This window comes from Myotis myotis, unplaced genomic scaffold (genome assembly GCF_014108235.1).
Source record: "Myotis myotis isolate mMyoMyo1 unplaced genomic scaffold, mMyoMyo1.p scaffold_m19_p_19, whole genome shotgun sequence".
NCBI classification, from domain to species: Eukaryota; Metazoa; Chordata; class Mammalia; order Chiroptera; family Vespertilionidae; genus Myotis; species Myotis myotis.
The window spans coordinates 10,731,569-10,747,439 of record NW_023416323.1 but is presented as its reverse complement, the minus strand read 5'-3'; the positions used below and the strand labels follow the sequence as shown (position 1 = coordinate 10,747,439).

General features: G+C 45.4%; 1 protein-coding gene across 2 annotated transcripts; it reads left to right on the top strand.

Annotated features, from left to right (window-relative positions):
* Positions 1-1,470: 1,470 nt before the first annotated feature.
* LOC118674654 (cytochrome c oxidase subunit 6B1) lies at positions 1,471-8,914 on the top strand. 2 transcript variants are annotated; one of them, XM_036346698.1, is made up of 4 exons: positions 1,471-1,617; positions 3,638-3,754; positions 6,501-6,601; positions 8,747-8,914. In XM_036346698.1, exons 2-4 carry the CDS (start codon positions 3,649-3,651, stop codon positions 8,798-8,800), a joined length of 261 nt encoding a protein of 86 aa, XP_036202591.1. In that variant the 5' UTR covers positions 1,471-1,617; positions 3,638-3,648; the 3' UTR covers positions 8,801-8,914. The 2 variants fall into 2 exon arrangements, with proteins under 2 accessions (XP_036202591.1, XP_036202592.1); XM_036346699.1 differs by having other exon boundaries at positions 1,543-1,696.
* The last annotated feature ends 6,957 nt before the right edge of the window (positions 8,915-15,871 follow it).

The window sequence follows — 15,871 nt, the reverse complement described above, 5'->3', positions numbered from 1 at the left end:
AAATAAAGTGGAGAAGGGAGATAGAGGCTGACAAGATGGCAATTTCAAATGTTTAGTCCAGTGATGGCGAACCTTTCGAGCTCGGCGTGTCAGCATTTTGAAAAACCCTAACTTAACTCTGGTGCCGTGTCACATATAGAAAGTTTTTGATATTTGCATCCATAGTAAAACAAAGACTTATATTTTTGATATTTATTTTATATATTTAAATGCCATTTAACAAAGAAAAACCAACCAAAAAAATGAGTTCGCGTGTCACCTCTGACACGCGTGTCATAGGTTCGCCATCACTGCTCTATGGAGAGTCTACCTAGAACCAGGTCACATTTTGATTCCGGGTCAGGGCATATGCCCAGGTTTAGGTCTCAATCCCCAGTGGAGGGCGTGCAGGAGGCAGCCTCTCTATGATTCTCTCTCACCATTGATGTTTCTACCTCTCTTTCCCTCTCCCTTCCTCTCTGATATTAATAAAAATATTTTTTAAAAATAATTCTCATCTTTCTTTTTCATTATGCGTGCATGAGAACTCTCCCTTCAGGATTTTCCAACTCCATTTTGAATAAGGTTTTATCAGTTTTTACAGAGATGAGGGTAAAAAGGGGGGCCCAACTGTGTAGGTCATTTGTAAGGACTTTCGCTTTAGACTAAAAGTCAGACCAGACACCAGGGTAGGGTTCTAAGTTAAGGAAGGGGAATGATCTGACAGGTGTTAGCAGGGTCCCTCTGGCTGAGTGGACTTGATTGTGGAGGGCAGTAGGGAAGCCAGGGAGTAGGCTACTGTAATAGTCCAGGCTGGAGGTGCTGGTGACTTGAACCAGATGGCAGAAGATTCTGAGTATATTTTTAAAGGCAGAGCCAACAGGATTTCTAGATAGATCAGCTAGACGGCGTGAGAGAAAGACAGGAGTCAAGGACAACTGTCCAGAAGAATAGAGTTGCCAATTTCCCAGATGGACCGATTTCTGCCAGATCCTTCACAGAACCCAGTTTTAATTCTTAACCCCTCCTCTCCGTGATGCAGGACTGATTTCTGAGTCCTCGGCCACCCAAATCTTTCTGGGGTTTGGAAGTGGAGTCCCGGCATTCCTCTTAACATGACAAATGACCCTGCGAGAAAGGCTGGTTCTTTTTCAATACCTCAACAATTGACCTCAAATAAACATAAAGAGGGTATGGGTTGTCTTTTGTTCAAGGATGCATCTCTAACCCTTACAAAAGTACCTGGCATTCAACAAATAAAACTTGCACGAAAAGGGTGTTCCCGCTTGGGTCTTTTCCCAGGCCCACTCTCGAGCCAGCATCAGGACCCAGACAGAATTTCTTTCTCCCGGTGAAGCCAAGGAAGTGATGAGAACCTGTCACTGGTCGGTGCAAGTTTATGATTGGGCCTGGAGTGTTGATGAACATCTATCAGCCCAATAGGAGACTGGGGCTCTCATGAATGGGCGTAGTCTTACTTGGCCTCAGGGACCGCCTTTCCGAGGGCGCTCTAGCCCCGGGGAAAGACTCACCTATCCCGCCGGCTTCCGGCCCGTTTTAATTCCGCTTCCGGTCAGACGGAGGAGTCTCTTTGCTGAGGTCACATTGAGCTGCGAGCGGCTTCAGGGGCGTCTTTAGGTGAGTGCCGAGGGTTCGGGTACCCGGCATCCCATCCTGGGGGACTGAGGAACCGGATCCTAGCTTCCCCGAGAGCGAGGTGAGGTTTCCGGACGGCGGCGTTCGGCCTCCTGCGGGGGCCTGGGGTTCTGTTGGGTTAGTAGTCATAGCTAACGTTTAGTTCTCCCTTAATGCCGGGCAACATTCCAAGTGACTTATATTAATTCATTTAGTCCTCCCCCTTCTTCCCAGGCTGTAATTGTCCCTTTTGACAGTGAGGCAACGGAGGCTCAGAGGTCTTAAGCTGCTTAGCCAGCGACCATGATTTGGACTCAGTGTTTTGGGCGGCGGTGCCCTTAATCCCCGGGCCACAGGCGTGGGTCCCCGCAGTTTGCCAGGGCCGCAGCCTAGCGCCCTGGTGTCTGGCTCCTCCTCTCCCCTTGGGCGTTGGAGGGGTCACAGTGTCATCCGGACCCACCCTCACCCAAATAGCGGTTCAAGATCTCGTCCCATTTTACTGTTCCGACCCATCTGTGTCCCAGCCGCTGGTGTTCTACACCGGCCTCGTTTCTCCCGCGCCTCCTTCCCCAGGCTACTCTGGCGTCCCAGATCCCCACACTGCCTTGGATCGCTTCAGTTTAATACCGGCTCGCTCACCTCGGCATAAACCCACGACTCCTCGAAATCTCTGGAATAGAGGCAGTTTCTCTCAGGCTCCCTGGTGAAAACTGTGTGTCACCTCATAAGAGACATTGTACCAGAGGTTTTTTAACCCTGTGTCTACAGAATCTATAGAATTCGAGGGGTTCTAGTACTCCAGTGAGGGGAAGTTAGGTCTGCATTTTTTACTAACCTCTAATTGAAATGTAGCATTTGCTTCATTCAGTTAGGCATGGAGACAACAACCTCAGGAATGTTAGCATCTGTGACGTTGTCAGCAATCAAATGGTTGCAGATAGCACAAAATATTTTTACTCATGATTACTTCAAAACTGTAGTGGTTAATAAAACCTCAGCTACATATAGTAGTTATCGTTGTGAGCCCGTGCCATTTTAAAAAAATTTTTTTATTGATTTCAGAGAGGAAGGAAGAGGGAGAGATAGAAACATCGTGATGAAAGAGAATCATTGATCGGCTGCCTCCTGCACGCCCCCTACTGGGGATGGAGCAGGCAACCCAGGCATGTGCCCTTGACCTGAATCGAACCTGGGACCCTTTAGTCCACAGGCCGATGCTCTATCCACTGAGCCAAACCAGTCAGGGCTGTGCAATTTTTTAATGCACTTAAACATGTGCTAAGAAAAGGATCACTAGACCCCTCTAAAGAGTTCGTGGCACCAAAGACATTAAGAATCTCTGCATTGTACATTATGTTAACGATTGAGTGCAGTTCCACTAGTTGTATACTATGTGACCTTGAGAAGTCATTTAGACACTTGTCTGAGAAACGGTGACAGTAATAGTTCTTATCTTTTATTAGACTGGCTGCAGCAGCAAAGCTGTAAGAGTGTAGGACAGCACCTGGCCTGTAGTAAGCGCTCAATGCCTGTTAGCTAGTGTTATTTTGTGACAGATAAGGCCTAATTTTACCAAGGAGTTGCCCCTCCCTCCAAACCTTGCTGTGACTTACACATTTAGACGTATGGATTTGCTCTGTCCTTCTCAGCTGTGTGTGTATGTTGACAGGGAGGGGGTAGTGCAGTGATGGCAAACCTTTTGAGCTCAGCGTGTCAGCATTTTGAAAAACCCTAACTTAACTCTGGTGCCGTGTCACATAGAAATTTTTTGATATTTGCAACCATAGAAAAACAAAGACTTATAGTTTTGATATTTATTTTATATATTTAAATGCCATTTAACAAAGAAAAATCAACCAAAAAAATGAGTTTGCGGGTCATAGGTTCGCCATCACTGGGGTAGTGGCTTATTCACACCCAGCCCATCTTCTGTATCTGGGCCCCCATTGGGCCTGGGTGGACTGACATGGTCAGGTTCAGGCCCCATACAACCCCTGCTAACACCCATTCTCTTTGCCTCTAGGAATCAGCAACATGGCAGAAGACATCAAGACCAAAATCAAGAACTACCGGACTGCTCCTTTTGACAGCCGCTTCCCCAACCAGAACCAGACCAGGAACTGTTGGCAGAACTACCTGGGTAAGCAGGTCATGGTGGTGGGGGAATGCAGATCTTCCCCTGTTCCCATACCTGAAGTTGCTCACCTCTTGCCTCCTTGGGGACCCACGAATCTCAAGCCTTTTTTATTTATGGACATCCTACCTCACAGGATCTAGGCTCCTTATCAACTATGTTCAAGGTCTGGGCCAGTGCCACAAACTTTGGTTCCTACAATGACTTCTTTTTTTAAAGATTTATTTGGGGCCATGGCTTGGGTAGCTCAGTTGGTTAGAGCATCTTCCTGATATGCCAAGGTTGTGGTTTCAATCCTTGGTCAGGCACATACAAGAAGCAACAAATGAATGCATGAACAAGTGGAACAACAAATTGATGTTTCTCTCTCCCTCTCTGTCTCTCAAATCAATTTTAAAAATAAGATGTGTGTGTGTATGTATGTGATGGAACATACATACGGGAAGTACAGAAAACATAATGTACAGGTAAATGAATAATTCTAAAGTGAACCCCTGTGTAACTATAACCTGGATAAAAAAAAGTGGATGTTGCCTGAACTCTGAACTCTCCTGCCTACTGCACATCCTGTATTGAGCACAACACCCTATTCTCCCCAGTAGAGATGTAACCCCACTGACTTAAGGCAACCACATTTTGGTTTTCTCATCACGTTTAGGTTTGCCTCTTTGTAACCTTTGTAAATACTGTATGTATTCTTTTGTGTTGAATTTTTTTTTAAGTCAACAGTTTTGAAGTTTCAGCTGTGCTATGACATGTAGTTTGCTCATTTTCATTGCTGTAAAGTTTTCTACACTTTATTCATTGTCACTTGTGTGGTTTCCAGGTTGGGACTCTTAGGAGTAATGCTGCTATATACATTCTTATAGGTGTAATCTGATGTCCATGTGAATGCTTTTCTCTCTAAGGAATGTGCCCAGAAGTGGAATACCTGGATTGATTTTTAAAAAATTAATTGCTTACATTTACTTACTTATTTTTTTTTTTATTGATTAGAGAGAGAGAAATATCAATTCATTGTTCCACTTATTTATGCATTCATTGGTGGATTCTTGTATGTTCCCTGACCAGGGATCGAACCTGCAACCTTGGCGTATCTGGACACTGTTCTAACCAACTCAGTTACCTGGCCAAGGCTAATTAATTGCTTACTTTCAAAAAAAGTGTGTTTTTATTGATTTTTAGAGAGAGAGGAAAGGAGAGGGATAGAGAGATAGAAACATTGATTGGCTGCCACCTGTACGCCCCCCCACTGGGGATTGAGCCCAAAAGCTGGGCATGTGCTCTGACCGGAAATCGAACCAGTGACCCCTTTGTTATTGAGTTGATGCTCAACCACTGAGCCATATCAGCCAGGCTTAATTGCTTACTTTTTATTTTTTTATTTATTTATTTATTTATTTTTTAAATATATTTTATTGATTTTTTACAGAGAGGAAGGGAGAGAGATAGAGAGTTAGAAACATCGATGAGAGAGAAACATCGATCAGCTGCCTCCTGCACATCTCCCACTGGGGATATGCCCACAACCCAGGTACATGCCCTTGACCGGAATCGAACCTGGGACCTTTCAGTCCGCAGGCCGACGCTCTATCCACTGAGCCAAACCGGTTTCGGCAATTGCTTACTTTTTAAAAAATTATTTATTTATTCATTTTTAATATGTTTTTATTGATTTCAGAGAGGGAGAGATAGAAACATTGATGAGAGAAAATCATTGATCAGCTGCCTCCTGCACGCCCCCCACTGGGGATCGAGCCCGAAACCCGGGCATGTGTCCTTGGCCACAATCGAACCTGGGACTCTTTAGTCTTCAGACTGACACTCTATCCACTGAGCCAAACTGGCTAGGGCTTAATTGCTTACTTTTAAAAACCAGATTATCCCATGCCTGTCTTCCTCTCTCAGACTCCAGCATTTTAGCATCAAGACTATCTTCCCCTTCCTTTGCCCTGGTTCTGGATTTCCATTATCCCTGCACATGCCCTTCATATTGCCCCATCAGTCCTGACCCCAGAGTTTTGTTTTTTGTTTTTTAACAAATTATTTATTTATTTATTTATTTATTTATTTATGGTTGATCCTCACCCAAGGATATTTTCCCATTGATTTTTAAAGAGAATGGAAGGGAAGGGGAAAGACAGAGAGTGAGAAACATCGATTGGTTTCCTCCCATATGTGCCCGAACCAGGGCCAGGGATAGAGCCTGCAACCAAGCTACATGCCCTTGACTGGAATCGAACCCGGGACCCTTCAGTCCATGGGCCAATGCTCTTACCCAGTGAGTGAAACCTCCTAAGGCCTGACCCCAGAGATTTCCAGTTAAACAGCAGTTCTCAAGAGGTTGCAAAGTCAACTTAGTGAGTTATATCTAACCCTTTTTAGTGCACTTGTAAGGGAATACATTCTTTGTAAAATTGTGTGTGTGTGTGTGTGTATCTGGTAAAAGGGTATTTCTATGAGTTTTGTTAAAAAATGTGTTCAAGTCCTGGCTGGTTTGGCTCAGTGGATAGAGCATTGGCCTGTGGACTGAAGAGTCCCAGGTTCGATTCCAATCAAGGGCATATGCCCAGGTTGAGGGCTCGATCCCCAGGAGGGGACATGCAGGAGGCAACAGATCAATGATTCTCTCTCATCATTGATGTTTCTATCTCTCTCTCCCTCTCCTTCCCTCTCTGAAATCAAAAGTTTTTTTTTTTTTAAAGTGTCCTAGTCCTTTGACTGGGCTGAACATGAACCCCTTTTTTCACAGACTTCCACCGCTGTGAGAAGGCAATGACTGCTAAAGGGGGTGATGTCTCTGTGTGTGAATGGTACCGGCGTGTGTACAAGTCCCTGTGCCCCGTATCCTGGGTAAGTGATTCCTGCTGGGGCCCTTGGGATACAGGGGTGGGGTCTTAGGAGAGGGGTTTGGTGACTTGGTGGGAGGTTAGTTGCAAGAGGCAGAGGGAAGACAGGGCATCGCACTGTCCATGGGACTTGCCCTTTTCTTCCTAGAATTGCCTTCCTTTTCTTCTTTCACTGATACACTCAATTAGTCAGAGCTCTCAGCCAAGGTGACCAGAGCTGTCTTCTTGCTAAATCCATCTTGCTCACGCACTCTGTAGATATATACTCAGTGCTGGGTTCCTGTCCCTGTGGAGCTCACCATTTTGTGCAATCCTGTCCTTTTTTATCATGAGCATTTTCAAATATACATAAAAGTAGAATAATTCAGCGACCACCAAATATACCCATTACCCAAATTGAATAATGTCAAAACTTTCCCACATTTCCTTCATCTATCCCTCTTCTTTTTCTTCTTTCTTTTGTCGCTGAAGTATTTTGAAGTGAATCCCAGCATGTCATTTCACCCCTCCTACTTTAATGTGTATCTCTAAAAAATATGGACACTAAGGCAGTCAGTCCTTTTAGCCCTGATAATTCTTCATTTTAATTAATTTGTTTTTATGATTTTAGAGTGAGGGAGAGAGAGAAACATCGATTGGCTGCCTCCTGCATGCCCCCTACAAGAGATTGAGCCTGCAACTTAGTCATGTGCCCTGACTGGAATGGAAGTGGCAAACTTTTGGTGCGTGGGTCTGTGCTCAACCAACTGAGCCACACTGGACAGGGCTAATTTTATTGATTATTTGAGGGTGGGGGAGAGAGATGGGAGTGGGGGGATCAGTTTGTTGTTCCACTTATTTATGCATTCATTGGTTGCTTGTTGTGTGTGCCCTATCTGGAGATTGAACAACATTAGCACTTGATGGCCTCTTTATGCTTTAAAATTGTGCTAATTGTCCATTTTGCCAGCAACAAAAGCAAAAACAAAAATATTTACAGCACACCCTAGCCAGTTTGGCTCAGTGGATAGAGTGTCGGCCTTTCGACAGAAGGGTCCCGGGTTTCATTCCAGTCAAGGGCATATGACTGGGTTGTGGGCTCCATCCCCAGTAGGGGGTGTGCAGGAGGCAGCCGGCCAATGATTCTCTCTCATCATTGATGTTTCTATCTCTCTGTCCCCCTCCCTTTCTCTCTGAAATCAGTAAAAATAAAAAAATTTTTAAAAGCAAAATATTATATATATATTCATATATATATAATGAGGTTTAGGGGTAAAGTGACTCACATCCTCTCCTTTGTTTGTGGCGTGAGAGACGCTTCTTTTCATGCTGATGTATCAGTGTGAAAGGGTTGTCAGAACTGAAGTTTTTGTTCAACATTATATCTGTGAACAACTTGGTTGAGAACCGAATTGTTTGACTACATCTGTGACTAACACTAGTATCCTACTCTTTATTCCACTTGGCATCTTTTTGCACTTGACTATGTCTTGGAGATCTATTTGTGCTGGAGCATAGATCAGCCTTACTTTTTTCACAGCTGCCTAGTATTTCTTCTTTCCTCTATTCTGACAAACATCATTGAGTGTTGACTCGGTTTCCTGAAGCAGAGCATAGCCACTCTCTTGAAGCTCTGTACCTCACATATCTCCCCATGAACAGCCCTGCAGTAAGCTGGGGATTTTTCTGTGTTATTTTTCCTCCCCCACCCCTTTAGTGGTTCAGCTGTGACAGCTTCATTCAGGACAGTGATTCTTTTTTTTCTTTTTTTCTTTTTTTTTAATATATTTTTATTGATTTCAGAGAGGGAGAGAGATAGAAACATCAATGATGAGACAGAATTACTACTTGGCTGCCTCCTGCATGTCTCACACTGGGGATGGAGGCCACAACCCGGGCATGTGCCCTGAACGGCAATTGAACTGTGACCTCCTGGTTCATAAGTCGGTGCTCAAACACTGAGCTACGCCAGCCACGCAGCACAGTGATTCTTATCTTTCTGGTCACTGCTGGTTCCCCAGCTCCTGGAACTGTGTAGGTACTGGGGTTATTAGTTGACTGAAGAAATAAACAAGTAGGCAAAGCGAGAAAAATTAAGAAATCCACCCATCTGGTTTCCCCATAGAGGAAGAGAGTAACAATGGGAATAACACTGGCTTTCTTTCCACAGGTTTCAGCCTGGGATGACCGCCGGGCAGAAGGCACGTTTCCTGGGAAGATCTGAACTGGGCATCCTCCATCCTTTTCCCAGGGGCGTGAAGGGGGGCCTGGGTACATCCCACCCTGGAATCCTGAATCATGGCTTAACTAATAATAAATACGTGTTGGAAAAATGTAAGACTGTGTGTGTGTAAAAGAGCTGGATTACTGGGCAAGAGCCTGGGTTGGAAATAGTACCTGGACAAGTAAGAGGGGCTTCAGAGTGAGTATTTTTTAATTTTGTTTTGTTTTTAATTTTGTTCTTTCAAAATTTGTCCACCTTCTCTGTGCCAGACAGTAGAATGAATGATTATATGAAATAGCCTTAAGCACCTGTATATGCTGAAGTTTATGTGTATGTTCCCTTAATTGTCAGATAATTTTTAAAACTTTTCTTAGGTGATGAAAATCTACACTAATAAAAGAGAAACATGCAAATTGGTGTCACTCTGCAACCCCACCAGCCAATCAGCGACTATTGCAAATTAACCCAACAAAGATGGCGGTTAATTTGCATACACAGGCACAGAGCAAAGACTGAAGACTCGAGGGAGGCTTGGCTTCTCCGTTGTGGCTGAACCAAAGGCCTGGGTCCCGGGTGCCGGAGGAAAACCGGTGCCAGCAGCCAGGGTAAGGGAGGCCTATTGCGTGAATCTTCATGCACCGAGCTTCTAGTAGTATAATAAAAACACATGTGCCTGGCTGGTGTGGCTCAATGGTTGAGTATCGATCTATGAACCAGGAGGACATGGTTCAATTCCCAGTCAGGGCACATGCCTGGGCGTGCAGGAGGCAGCTGATGAATGATTCTCTTTCATCATTGATGTTTCTATCTCCCTCTCCCTCTCCCTCTCTGAAATAAAAAACATATTATTAAAAAATAAAAGAAACATGGTGAAAATTTCAAATGAAAAATGACATCCAGTGAAAAGTCAAGATGTAGGACTTCCCTGACCCCAATCACCTAATTCTGCCCAGAGACTGCCACCAATAGCAGTTTCCCATGCTTTCCTCTAGAGATAGCCCATACATCTAGAAGTGTTTATAAATACATTTGTAAGTGTTGCTATTATTAATCATTATTTATTGTTATTGTTAACAAGGAGCATGTAATCTAAGCATGCTCTAGGAGAGCAGCTTTCCACTCTGATGGCAGCCCACAGGAACGTACATTCCCAATACACGCATGCACAGCACATAACCATGCACATAACGGAAACAAGCTTTCATGGAACAGTGCTTGCCCTTTCTACGGAAACGTGTCCTGATGTTATTCATTGTTTCACACCCATGAAGTTGATTTGTGACACACCACTGTGGGGAGCTCTGGAGAATATTGTTCCATCTCCACCCACTCCCACTTCAACCCCCCTCTCCAGCTTTGACAGGTACATGTAGCTGAAACATCCTTACTGAGTTCCCTGATTTCTTCTCCAGAGACGTGGGAGGTGGGAAGCTGCATATGAAATTCATGTCTTCAGCCCCAGGTGTTACTTCACCAGAGGTGAGACCTCCTTCCCTTTACAGAGTTGCTGCTTTACCGAAGATTTGAACAAAGCAGGATTGCCACCAGGCCCATATTGACAGGAGATCTTAGTCTTTAGATGAAACTTGTTTCCGAACTTGTTCCTTTCTTCTCCTGTTCCTTGGCTTTCTGGAGGACGGTGCCTTTGCTTGTGACTGTGACAGAAAGTGGTCTGTTCTTTTTCTTTTTTTGAAGATTTATTTGTATTGAGAGGGAGAGGGAGAAAGGGGGAAACATCAATCACCTGCCTCCTGCACACCCCCTATCAGGGATCAAGCACACAACCCACCCCAGGCATGTGCCCTCACTAGGAATTAAACCAGCAATCATATGGTGCACAGGATGATGCTCAACTAACCAACTGAGCCAAAGAGGTCTGTTCTTGACTGCTGTTGCAGAGTTGACGAATACAGTTTGTGGCAGTGTCCACAGTGGTACCCAGTGCTATGGTGTGGCCTCAGCCTTCTCAGGTTGTCCTTCATCTCCACAGTAAGCTTGAGGTCCACACACCTGCACTCCTCCATCCTGCACTCCTTCAGTTTCTGCTCCAGGCCAGCCAGGACTCCCTGATCTGTACTTTTTTTTTCTTAATCCTAATTGATTAAGGTATTACATATGTGTCCTTATCTCCCCTTTGCCCCCCTGTCCCCCTCCTCATACCATCACTCCCTTGGTGTCTGTGTCCATTGGTTTGGCTTATATGCGTGCATACAAGTCCTTTGGTTGATCTCTCCCTCTTACCCCCACCCTCCCCTGCCTTCCCTCTGAGGTTTGACAGTCTGATCGATGCTTCTCTGTCTCTGGATCTGTTTTTGTTCATCATTTTATGTTCATTATATTCCACAAATGAATGAGATCATATGATATTTTATCTTTCTCCCACTAGCTTATTTCACTTAGCATAATGCTCTCCAGGCCCATCCATGCTGTTACAAATGTTAGGAGTTCCTTCCTTTTTACAGCAGCATAGTATTCCACTGTGTAGATGTACCACAGTTTTTTAATCCACTCATCTGTTGATGGGCACTTAGGCTGTTTCCAAATCTTGGCTATTGTAAATTGTGCTGCTATGAACACAGGGGTGCATATATCCTTTCTGATTGGTGTTTCTAGTTTCTTGGGATATACTAGTATTCCTAGAAGTGGGATCACTGGGTCAAATGGGAGTTCCATTTTTAGTTTTTTGAGGAAACTCCATACTGTTCTCCACAGTGGCTTGTACTTTTTTTTTTTTTAAGAATATGGAAGTTGGGGGGGAGGGGGTTACGTTTTATTTATTTTTTTAAAAAATATATTTTATTAAATTTTTACAGAGAGGAAGGGAGAGGGATAGAGAGCCAGAAACATCGATGAGAGAGAAACATCGATCAGCTGCCTCCTGCACACCCCCCACTGGGGATGTGCCCGCAACCAAGGCACATGCCCCTGACCGGAATCGAATCCAGGACCCTTGAGTCCGCAGGCTGGCACTCTATCCACTGAGCCAAACCGGGGCAGGGCTTTATGTTTTATTTTTATTGATTTCAGAGAGAGGAAGGGGGAGAGAGAGAGATTTAGAAACATCAATTATTGGAGAGAATCATTGATTGGTTGCCTCCTGCATGCCCCCTACTAAGGATCGAGCCCTCAACCCAGGCATGTGTCCTGACTGGGAATCAAACCGTGAACCTCCTGGATCATAGTTCACCCCCTGTCCGGGCCAATTATTTTGTTTTGCAGAAGCAGCAAAGTTATATTCAAAGACTGAGTATGTCTTTGGGAGAAGTAAAATGCTCTCTTTATGAAGATGATGATCTTACATATAAGAAGTCTAAGGACTCTGCCAAAAAAGTGTTAGAACTAATATACAAATTCAGTAAAGTTGCTTTAACAAATTAACTTTGCATACAAAAACTCTACCCTTTTACTCCCCCCTATTTTATATTTTTGATGTCACAATTTACATACTTTTTTTAACAGACGTAATTTACTTTCTCTTTTTTTTTTTGAAAAACACTTGTTTTATTTAACAAAAAACAACATACAAAGAAACAGGAACTAAATGGCCAAACTGCATAAAATAGCCAACATTTGCAACCAAGTCACTTCCCACATGACATCTCTCACCCTGGTCAGGGCAGGGCAGGTGGACAGATGTCTGTCTTGTCCCCACATCACAAAAACATCCGTGCAAAAGTCACATTGCTAACTCCATGATCATTGACAGAAAAGAAATCTGTCCTGCTAAGGACTTTTGTGTTGCTTCCCACTGAGAACCCATTTTCAGTCCCTAGGCCATCCCCCATTCTCCCACCACAGGCCCAAGACCCATCCTTTGCCAATAGCTCCCCTACCTGTGGTGGAGGGGCAGCTGCCAGTCCTTCCCATCCTCTGATGTCCTGAGGCAGTCTGGTGGTCACTTGGGCCTCATCCTTCATTTCTAGGGCCTTGGACTGAGGGGTTGGAAACAGGGCACCTCCCCCAGGGCCCAGGCTCTCCCCGCCCTCCTGGGCCCACTGCTGCAGGTCCCAGTGAAGCCAGGACCCTGTCCTCGGGTGGAGAACTCTGGCCCAGTTGCCGAGTCACCTTCCTCTGCCTCTTTTGTTCCAGGGAGAATAAGAGAGGATGCTGAATTCCCTCCTAAGCAGGGCTGTGTCTGCAGGGACCAGCTGGAAACCATATCCTGTTGGGGAAGATTTCAGAAGGCTCAGCTTCCACTGGGTCAGGTCCTGCCCCTGGGATGCACTCTGGAGCCTCATCACACACAGGTCTTTAGGCTACAGCACAACATCCCAGCCCTGGCCTGGGATCCTCAGGGCCCAGTATGCTGCCCATGTGCCGAAGGTAGGTGGCATCAGAGCCACCTACCATGGACATGACCTGCAGGTTCAGTAAGCAGGCCTCGCCTCAGCAGGGTCCACCTTTCAAAGGCACAAAAACATTCAGAAAAAATCAGTCTCTCCCTCACCTTCTCCTCTAGCCATAAGGAGATGACTGCCATTACTGGTTTCTTGTGTGTCCTTCCAAAGATAGTTTATACATCTGCAAGCAGACCTTTCCTCCTACCTGCCTACCCATCATAATAGCCTGCTGTTCCTGATGTTCCGAAGCTTACTTTTATAATAACAAAAGTGTAGTATGCTAATTAGACCAGACGTCCTTCTGGGACAAAGCTGGGGCTGCAGCCATGGGATCGATGCAGCCACCAAGGCTGCAAGGGAGGGATCCAGGCAGCCGTGGCTGCCAAGGCCTACTCTTGCACGAATTTCATGCATTGGGCCTCTAGTCCTATATAATAAAAGGCTAATATGCAAATTGACTGAATGCAGCAACGACCGGTCACTGTGATGCACACTGACCACCAGGGGGCAGATGCTCAATGCAGGGGGAGTGCCACTCAGCCAGAAGCCAGGCTCACGGCTGCCTCTGTGGCAGCACTAAGGATATCCGACTGATGGCTTAGCGAGGCTCGGGCCTAAGCCATCAGTTGGACATCCCCCGAGGGCTCCCAGACTGCGAGAGGGTGCAGGCCAGACTGAGGGGAACCCCCTCCCCCAAGTGTACAAATTTTGTGCACTGGGCCTCTAGTCCATTAATAATAGTACTTAGAAATCATTTATTGCCAACCTGATACTCTTTTTTAAAAAATATATTTTTATCAATTTCAGAGAGGAAGAGAGAAACATCAATGATGAGAATCATTGATCAGCTACCTCCTGCATGAATCGAGCCCATAACCCAGGCATGTGTCCTGACCAGGAATCAAACCATTACCTTCTGGTTCATAGGTCAATGCTCAACCACTGAGCCATGCTGGTCAGGCTAACCTGCTACTCTTAAACTTTTTCAGGTTTTACAAGTAATATCTTAATATACTAGAGGCCCAGTGCACAAAATTTGTGCATGGGGGGGCAGACGGGTGGTACCCTCAGTCCAGCCTGCACCCTCTCCAATCTGGACCCCTCGGGGGATGTCCGACTGCCAGTTTAGGCCTGATCCCGGGGATCAGACCTAAAGCGGCAGTCAGACATCACTCTCACAATCTGGGACCACTGGCTCCTAACTGCTCACCTGCCTGCCTGCCTGATCGCCCCTAACTGCCCCCCCTGCCAGCCTGATCACCCCTAACCGCCTCTGCCTGCCAGCCTAGTTGACCCTAAATGCTCCTCCTGCTGGCCTGGTCGCCCCCAACTGCCCCCCCTGCTGGCCTGGTTGCCCCACATAGCCTGCTGTTCAGTTGTTTGGTCGTCCCTCATTAACCCCCCTGCCGGCCTGGTTGCCCCATGCAGCCTGCTTGTTCAGTCGTTTGGTTGTCCCTCACTAACCCTCCTGCCGGCCTTGTTGCCCCATGCAGCCTGCTTGTTCAGTCGTTTGGTTGTCCCTCACTAACCCTCCTGCCGGTCTTGTTGCCCCATGCAGCCTGCTGTTTGGTCGTTACTGTGATGGTATCCTGGACAATTTGCATATTCCTCTATTATTAGTGTAGATTCTCCTGACTAAAAAAAAGGGGTGGGGGTGGGGGTGGGGGAGGAATACTCTAACAGTGTCAGTATACACACAGAAAGGCAGTAGAGTATAGTGGTTATGGAGTAGGCACTTTCTGTGTTCAAATTCAGGCTCCAACATTTACCAGCTGTGAGACCTTATGCAAATAATTTGACCTCTCTGCATCTCAGTTTCCTCATCTATAAAATGAAATTAATGACACCTTCCTCATAGAGCTCTTTGGCAGATTTAATGAGATGTTACATGTAAAGTGCCTAGAACAGTGCCTAATACTATATGTAAAGTGCTTAGAGCAGTGCCCTGTATGTTGGAAAACTCTCTAAATATTGGTTGCTCCCAGCACATCAGTCTCCTTTCTAGGCTGTGGCACCCCAAAGAAATTTCCTTCTCCCAGTCTTTTTTTTAAAGAACACTTAACATGGGACTTATTCTCTTAACAGATTTTTAAGTGTACAACACAGTATTGTTAACTATAGGCACATGGTGTACAGCAGACCTCAGGAACTTATTTATCTTGCATAACTGAAATGTTTATACCCATTGTTTAGCGACTCCTCATTACCCCACTCCCCAGCCCCTGGCAACCGCCATTCTACTCTGCTTTAATGAGTTTACTATTTTAGATACTGATACAAGTGGGATTATGTCCTTCTGAGACTGGCTTATTTCACTTGGCACAACGTCCTCCAGGTTTTTCCATGTTGTTGCATATTGCAGTATTTCCTTCTTTTCTAAGGCTGAATTATTCCATTGTATGTATATACCACATTCCTTCATCAGAAATGTTCTTTCCTGCCTTTTACCTGCTGGCCTCAGACTCTTCCTCCAATGTCCCTTTCTTCAGGAAGCCTCCCTCCATGCCTCCAGCTGGGTCAGGTGCTTCCTCTGAGCTCACACATTCACCTTTGTTTCCCCCATTGTGGCCCTGGTCACTCTGACATGTGCTTTCTCTCTCAATGCCTTGGTCATTTCAGCATTCCCCTGACCACTCTGGGTTGTCACATGCTGGTAAAGGTCTATCTCCTATGAATGCAAGAACAAAGCTGTCTTTTAAAAATATATATTTTTATTGTTTTTAGAGAGAGA

Bases quoted from the DNA above. Each gene is read 5' to 3' on its own strand.
- LOC118674654 (XM_036346698.1), top strand. From the start codon at position 3,649: ATGGCAGAAGACATCAAGACCAAAATCAAGAACTACCGGACTGCTCCT. The intron at 3,755-6,500 runs GTAAGCAGGTCA...CTTTTTTCACAG, and splicing joins CTGTTGGCAGAACTACCTGG to ACTTCCACCGCTGTGAGAAG. The intron at 6,602-8,746 runs GTAAGTGATTCC...TTCTTTCCACAG, and splicing joins CCCTGTGCCCCGTATCCTGG to GTTTCAGCCTGGGATGACCG.